This window comes from Anarrhichthys ocellatus, unplaced genomic scaffold, assembly GCF_004355925.1.
Source record: "Anarrhichthys ocellatus isolate YVR2014 unplaced genomic scaffold, GSC_Weel_1.0 scaffold22, whole genome shotgun sequence".
Classification (NCBI taxonomy): Eukaryota; Metazoa; Chordata; class Actinopteri; order Perciformes; family Anarhichadidae; genus Anarrhichthys; species Anarrhichthys ocellatus.
The window spans coordinates 2538931-2547576 of NW_022280052.1; the positions used below are offsets into that span (position 1 = coordinate 2538931).

Here is an 8646-nt window from a genome sequence, read left to right on the forward strand (position 1 = left end):
ATACATATAGGGGAACCTCACAAAGGCAGGAACACTAATTCACTAGCACTTCATTTACTGTGGGCGTAAGTTTCTCTTGGTCCTGAATATCTTTGTACTAATTGTCCCAACTGCCAATCTTTCTTTTAGGTATAAATAGTGTGTGTTATATGGATCGGTTATCATGTTTTTTGTTTGTTTATTGTCTCTGTACTCTCCAGCCCCTGTGTGGAGGGGACATGCTGGTAGACGTAAATGCATATTTATAAATCCAACAGAGACATACTGGTGTTGGTGAGTCATAGAGAAACCTAAGGTCTCTGAGTTCAACATTTCTTTTATTTTCTTTAATTTTACATACTTTTTTAATTTAGCTCAGTTTAAATAGTCTGCAACATGGTGTACAGCCGAGGACATCACAGTGAACTAAATTATTTTTCTACTTTTTTAAACATGTTTTATTGAAATGTTCACCTGGTAAGCAAAGTCAAATATTTTTGTGTACACTTGATTTCTTTAAGAGGACAGACAACAAGGTAACAAACAACAGTAATGTGCAATTTGTTTTACTGTATCCATTGCAGAATAAAAAACAAAACAATATTTGATTTATATTTAAGGGTACATACTTAGAAAAATGAGTTGATGTGGTACATTTATGTACTGATGAACTGATGTGGAGATGCAACAAAAGAATAAATGCTTGTCTTTGCAAGCTTTGTTGCTTTCAAATAGGAAAATGTACTTAATATATGTATTTTCTAGATTAAATCAATAGGAGTAACTATATTTAACTGGGTATAGAGGGTGTTGATGCAAAGATGTATTACAATGACAGTCTGAATTGTCAGTGTCAGTGTCCAGTATATTTTTAATGTTAACCCTCCACCTTGTGTAAAAGCTCTTTAAAGAACAGCAGAACTATTGTAGGTTAATCCCAAAGGCACAAGGCTGAGCTCTAGCTTTTAAAATAAAAGGTGTTGATCTAGTTTCACCCTGTATGTCAAGCCGAGAGCAGTGATCCAATGATCCATGATCATGTAACTGAGCGACTCTGAATTTAGCACAGATACACAATCCTCCATAGAGGCACTGCAATTAATCTCCCATGCAAGACTTTCTTTAAGAAATGTTTCTTCTCAGAGAGATTATTCTGGGCACTATACTCTGTTGTTGTTGTTGTTGTGGGCATGCACTTGGTGTGTGACTTCTGGCTAACAAATACATCAGTTCTCCTCTGTTTTGACCATCTTATCATGTAAGTTTAGTTAGATACGTAGTGACTGTAAGTAGTTGCTCAAAGAGATTTTTAGAAAAGAAGGCAATGAACCGGTAATAATAAGACCCCACCTGACGTGGGTGCCTTGTGTGCCTGAATAAAAAAGTCTAGTAATCCTTTAAGCCAATAAATACAGGACGCAGCCAGAGAGATGAAGGACAGAAGTCAAACACAGTTGCATGAGCTGTCCCAGAAAATACCTTGAGGGTGTGGGGAGAGCATACACTTTTCCATTTGCACTGTAGTGATTCAGCACTCAGGTAAAGGAAAGCTTACAATGGATCATGTCAGGAAAAAGACAAAGAATTAGGAGTGCCTGAGGTATTTATTTTCACGCTGTAGCTTGTGGAAACATATTGTATATCCTGAAATGTATTATATGAATGTATGTTGTTCTAAGGTGATACCTAAGAATATGCACTCTTAGTAACTTCATACAGGAGAATATAAAGCTGTGCTGGTTGTCTACCTTACAGCCAGTCATCACTGACCACAATACAACTCCAGGTTGCAGGAAGATGTCACAGAGACCCATGTGTACAATTAAAACCTTTGTGGGTGTTTGCGGTGATGAGAATAATGGGTGCTTTCTTTCCACTATAAAAGCAGTAAAAGTACCTTTAATTACTAATCACAATTTGGATGTACTTAACTTGAGGTTTCTATTCTATGATATTTCTACTTCACTACATGTCAGCGGCAAATATTGTACTTTACAACAGTTATTTGACAGTTACTTTGCAGATCAAGAATTAACATATCAAACAGATGATTAATTTATGAGGTTTGAATTTAGATTAAATTACACAACTTGACATGAACTAACATTAAAATGCTGCATACATTTAAGCAATAATACTGCAATATATTCATGAACGTATTAATGTACAACACTCTGATGGAGGCAATTTTGTATTATTAGTACTTTTACCTTTGATACTTTGAGCACATTTATCATGCTGTTTGCTCTCAATATTTTTAGATGCACTGAGTCTTCTATTTTTTACCTCTTATCGAAATGCATTATTTTATCCCAAAAACATATTTGTGTATTAAAACACTAAAGAAAAATGATAGTTTAATAATGGAGAAGAGACTACAGAGTGATTTCTGGTAACTATAATCAAGAGGCACATGATAAAGCATCACAAGATATCTCCCACCAATAGCTAGCAGTGTTTTGTCCTTTCAAAGGTCATGTGTTCATTTTCATGCGAAACTCTATTCCTGGAAGAACTTTGAATTCCAGACAATATCGCTTTATTTGAGAGTTTATCTCAGGGATATGCGCACTTGTTTTAATTAACTCCTAATGTGCTGTTTATAATGGTGAAATGTAACACAATATATTTTGTGTACTGCTCTTGATTAGTGTTGTACATAAGATTATCGGCTGCCTGATTAAGTGATTTATTAGATTCTCCTCATATAAAAGAAAGTTTTGGAAAAAATAAAGTGTTTTGCGCTCTCTTTCTCTCTCTCTCTCTCTTTCTCTCTCTCTCTCTCTCTCTCTCTCTTTCTCTCTCTCTCTCTCTCTTGCGTTCTCTCTCTCTCTTCATTGGGTATGGTCAGGCCTTTATCTAGTAGAGGCTTCTAATTCCTGAAGTGAAATCCTCTTAGGATCTATGCTCTATTTCTGTTTGGTCTATAGGGTCTTTTTAAAATCTCCCTTAGACCAAGCTCATTGGCTGGAAAAGACACACGCATGCACACAAAATCACACACCATCCAACAACAGATAGCTCAGTGAAGTGCTCGAGTGTAGACCAGCGCAAGGTTAGCTACTGACAAAAAAGGAGGACTGAACTGTTACTGGTAAGAAAAACTTTATTGATATCTTTTATTTTGGGAAGATAATGGAGTGGACTCGTGTATATGTAGAAATAGGGAGTTTAATTTTCAATGGATTAAATGGGAGATAGATTATTCTGTTCGTATGTTTTTACATGCATTTGAGATAGATTTTGAGGACCATCTTGAGTTTTCGCATATATAATTTGCCATTTACATTTTGTTGCAACATTGGGTATCGTATAGAGAGTTATTTTTTTGTTTATTTCTTGTTTTAAAGTGAAAGCTTCTGCATTGAATGACAACAAAAGATTATTCATTTTGGTCCTGAATTTAATCATGGGTCTGTGTCAAATTGAAAGTCAGCTGTTTACAAGAGTTTATTGTCTATCTCTTGCTCACACACACAGAGCTGAAACACTTATATGTGACTTCATTTGCTCATGCTAGCAAATCTCCAATTGATTAATTTGGATTTGGGGGTTAGAAAGATGGCTACAAAGATCATCAGCCCAGATCAGCACTGTGACTGCACGCAGGAAGGAAGACTGTAATTGAAACACTGGGGAAGGTCATTTAATCCAATGAAACAGTTGCTCTGCAGACGTCACAAACTGTTCCACATACGGACACCACAGACATGTCAAAGCAGTGTGAGACGCAGAGTGTGCCAGTTCCATCTGTTCAATCTTAAAACAGTAGCACAGCAAGCAAGAGAGAGAGAGAGAGAGAGAGATCTGTTGCAGAGCAGTAATCCTCTTTGACTGCATTAATTCAATTAGATAGTGTGGGACTCATTTGGTATCCAGTAGCTCTGTCACAGTGCAAAGATTTAAAATCTGTCGTGATATTTGGGGATTTTTTTCTTTTTCCGATGCGAGGGTCCAAGGATGTCGTGTGTTGTATTGATTGTGAGGGCTTTACAATTCATTTTAGGATTTGTGATATTGGGCTATACAAATAAAATTCAATTGAGAATTTAATTAATACAGTTATCTTATTGATAGCAAGTATAAGAGTTACGGGCCATTAACACTTTAAAAAAATTGATAAATATGATTCTAAATTTTTTATCTTACAGGTGGCTAACCAGAAAAAATGTCTGACAAAATGCTTGATTTGGAAGAGACCGCAACCCAGACAGGTGAGTGAAAGCAGTGTTTTCAAACATAACACAGTAACTTAATGTGTTGACAACCTGGTGACCTTTCTTTGTTCTTGTGCGTTCAGCAGTGAGTCTGGTCAATCTTTGCAAACATACATTTTGGTTGTAAGTTATTAAGAAGTCTTCAGAGAAATTACAAACAGAAAAGCATTGGCATTGATTTCAGAGCAATTGGCTCTAAATGCATAAGAGGAAGACCAAAGCAGAGTACAGATTTATAAAGCTTTGGCAGTTTAATTGGCGCTCTAATCGTCTTTTTGTTACGCAACAGTGGTGCAATTAGTGCACTTCCTTGAAGGTTGAGACAAAGCTTTCATACCCAAATTAAAACAGGAAACAATACCCACCAATGACTCATAGACTCACGTTGTCATTTTACACATGATTAAACCAGTCATTTAGCTTGAAGTCCAAAATATTGATTATTTGGACCTTGAGAGCAAAGTTTAAGAATGCAGCTTTATAAACCAAGTTGCTCTTGGTGGACTAAGATTGAATTGTGTTTGTAACCAAAAATGTTTTCCTTTTTTTCTCACCTCTTTCAACCTTTACATGGTCTTTTTTTAAATAGTTGTAATAATAATAATTCATATTAAATATTAAATATTTATAATAATACAAAATGTGTTTTTATGCATATGCATTTTCTGAATAGAGTTACAAAAGGTCAAAGTTATTCAGTAAAACTGAATAAATAAAGAAAAGAAAATTATAACAGTTGAATAATGAGGAGCATACAAAAGTAAAAACCAAACAGAATCAAAACATAGTCACAATCTAAGAAAAGGCTTTCTAAATAAAAAGAAAATATTTAAAAGATGCTCCAGAGTTGGGACTCCTCACTACCCTTTAACAACTGAATACTGTTTGCCTTCTCTATAGGTCCAAAAGGAGTCATCAATGACTGGAGGAGATTTAAGTTGGAAAGTATGGACCAGGAAAACTTGCCAGCTGCAAAAAAGGAACTGCTGAGACAGATGTCATCTCCGAGCAGACCAAAAGATGATGCCAGAGCACACATTAACCGCAAGGTACAACCAAACAGACCACACACAGGACTTTAACTTTGCTTTTGTTGTTCGTTGCAGTATTCTCCGAAAGACCAGAGGGCATACAAACAAACTGCGCTGTGACGAGTCAAAAAGACAATAAGTGTTACAGGCAAAATGTCATAAACCAACCACCTCAATGCCAAGGAGGAATAGTTATTAACTATAAACTCCTATATCATATTCATGGGCTACTCTATTGTCTTTTTACAAGCCCTGATAGAAGTCAAGTGTTAAATATATTATAATGAAAAAAAGGTTGAATATCCTGTAAACAATTTGATTTGGCTGACAAGATATTTACTCAAATGTAGATTTTTAAGACCTCCCGTTTTAGTGACCGTAGTGACGTACAGTATATCGGTCCAACAAACACAGGACTTTCAACCGAGAGGCCAGTGTTGTTGTGGTATAACTACTGTACGTAGTTATTTTAAGCCTGACTAAGTGGTTTTGTTCAAGCTAACATTCGTTCCGACCTACACAAAAAAATTGTGTCCCTGTACACAAAACCAATAGATTGCATTTTGAGACTATTTCACAAACTGCCATGAGACTGTGTTGAAATTAGATGCTTAACCAAACACCGCGACAACTTGCTGAGACTTCGTGCACGACATCCATGTGCACAAAGCGCAAGCCGTGATGACGTCATTTTGTGGCACGACCACCATTGATGTTTAAAGAGAACTGGATACTGCTTTGGGGGCGGCACTCCATTCATTCCTATTAAAGCTGCTCAGTGGTGCATGAGTCAAAAAAAGTTTTTTACAACTTTTAGGATTTTTTGGGCCCCATGGCATCACATGATGGACCCGGAAATTGTTGTTACTACTTGTTTAAAAGCCTGGCACTCTTTCTGGCGCCGGCTTCACTGCTGAGTAAAAACCAAGCTTCATCATGCTAATGGTGCACTGGTTACAGAAAATGAGCGGAACAGCAGGCAAATTACAAATAATGTACTTCCATGGCCAATATAAATTCTAACTTTTGTGTTGATATAATTTTTTCAGATGAGTGTCCAAGAATATGAACTGCTTAAGGAGGAGGATGAGGGATGTTTGAAGAAATACAGAAAACAATGCATGCAGGATATGCATGATAAACTCAGCTTCGGGCCCAGGTTTGAAGGTGTGCATGACCTGGACAGTGGCGAGGCCTTCCTAGAAGTCATCGAGAAGGAGCATTACAGCACAGTGGTGGTTGTCCACATCTACAAGGTTGGGGTCAAAGGTTGTGAGGAGCTCAACAACTGCCTGGATTGCCTGGCCACTGAGTACCCCACTGTAAAGTTCTGCAGGATTGATGCTGTCACATCCGGTGCTGCCGAGCGTTTCTCGGATGATGTTTTGCCAACGCTGCTGGTGTACAAGGCTGGAGAACTACTAGGGAACTTCCTGGCCTGCATACAGCACCTAACTGAGGAGTTCTTTGCCACTGATGTGGAGGCCTTCCTCAACAGCTATGGCCTGCTGCCAGAGAAAGAGTTGGCTGGTATGGAAGATGAAGAGGGAAACGATGTAGAGTAAACAAAGAGTTTGGCTGCTGAAGGAAGCTGTCTTGGAAGGCTGGATAGAGAGCGATGAAAGACAATATGACATAGGACAAATAGAAAAACCATAACATCTCCACAAGCTCACTAGTGTTTGAGAATTGTTCTCTAAATGAGAAATGTTGCATCCAGTTGGTGAAGGAACCTTGATGTCCCGAATACGAGTGCTCTCAAATATGAGTGCGGGTTACAGTAAGGTGAGGACATACAGCTATTATTTGTGAAAATATATCACAATTAACCTCACCACCACCCAAGCAAAAGCCAAAACCAGGTTAACTGTACAGGTTAACTGTACTTTATTTTGTAATGATAGACAATATTACATGATGTATGTAGTTGTACTTGATGTAAAAATGTATTAAATCAAATATTTTTTTTAGCATTTGTTTGGGTTGATCTGTACACAAGTTATTTATAAATCCAGGGTTTTGCAAAGTGACATTCTCAATATTTAAACACATGTATACTTCAGTTCTCTGTGGTGTTTTTGCCAAGATGTATAGAAAAAAAAATCCTTTAAAGGACAAATAGGACAGGAACTCTTAATGCTTAAGAGGCCAAAGAACTCTGGATGTGGAAACATTTTTGTGCATGTTTTCCATCTGTCCAGTACAACATGACCTACCTGCTTCTTAAGCCAATGTGGTGGGATGTGCATATTGTGTCTGGAAAAACACATTCATGAGTCTCTGGTGTTTTACCATCATCAGTGAAACATCATCAGTGAGGAGTTTTCCCTTGTCTGTGTATTTTATGTTGTAAAAGTGGGAGAAAGTCATCAGACTATACAAGAAAGGAAACCATTAGTTTTGGGTTTTCTTTGTGTGATGTGACTCAGCAATATCAATATATAGTCATATTTGATTTTACCATGGGTTTGTTACCATTTTAAACTGTGTACTGTAATATGTTGAAACAAAGCTTACTATACATGTTGTCAAGAATAAAAATGAGACATCAATGAGAAAAGATAGTTACGTTTTGCATTTTATTCAATTGTGGTACTAGAAGGTCTACTGATTGCTTGGCAACCTCACAGTGACAACAAGATGCTTGGAAATCAAGAAAGTAGCCTAACCATAACCTTTGTGTTTTTAACGCTGTGGCTTTTGTGCTGAATAAACAAACAAGATATAACGCGTTGCATAGAGAGCTTTAAAGGTGCTTTTGGGCAGAGGAAGGGTTGTTTTCCCCACTGTTTCCAGTCTCTGTGCTAAGCTAAGCTAACCACCTGGCTGTATACCTTCATTTTCAGCCCACAAATAATTAGTGAGAGGTATCAATCGTCTCATCTAACTCTTGGTAAGAAAGTGAATAAGCCCCCTTGAGGCAAATTTGTGATTTATGATATACAACGAATAAATAAAACTGACTGAAGGTTATTTCCCAAAATGCTGAACTAAATGTGAGACAGCTTTGCAAAACTCACCTCCTCTTTAATCACCACAATTCTATCACCACCGTTATCTTAAGATTGTCCATAGAGATTCAGCCAAGAATGAGGCTCCACCATCCAACTGATATCTCTTCCCCACCAACCAATAATGTCATGACTCCTGAGGGGGGTCCTTCCATAACCCCTCTGTCTTCAAGGGCCTGCCTCACGCTTTCTTTATTCCCCAATATAACATACAACTAAAACAACAACTTAAATTGCATTTCTACTTATTTAAGAAAATTTGCAAGCTTTTTCGAAAGAATATTATCTTACCTCAGTGTATTTCAAAGCAAAGGCACCAAAGGAGGAACCCTGCAAACTGCACTGATGCAGGGTTAAATAGCACAGCAGAAGACATCTCTCCTGTTGAAGCAAGCTGCCACATGTTAA

General features: G+C 37.3%; 1 protein-coding gene across 1 annotated transcript; it reads left to right on the top strand.

Moving 5' to 3' along the window:
- Positions 1-2992: 2992 nt before the first annotated feature.
- On the top strand, positions 2993-7768 carry pdcb (phosducin b). The gene is made up of 4 exons (XM_031859532.1): positions 2993-3073; positions 4131-4193; positions 5097-5245; positions 6277-7768. Exons 2-4 carry the CDS (start codon positions 4148-4150, stop codon positions 6790-6792), a joined length of 711 nt encoding a protein of 236 aa, XP_031715392.1. The 5' UTR covers positions 2993-3073; positions 4131-4147; the 3' UTR covers positions 6793-7768.
- The last annotated feature ends 878 nt before the right edge of the window (positions 7769-8646 follow it).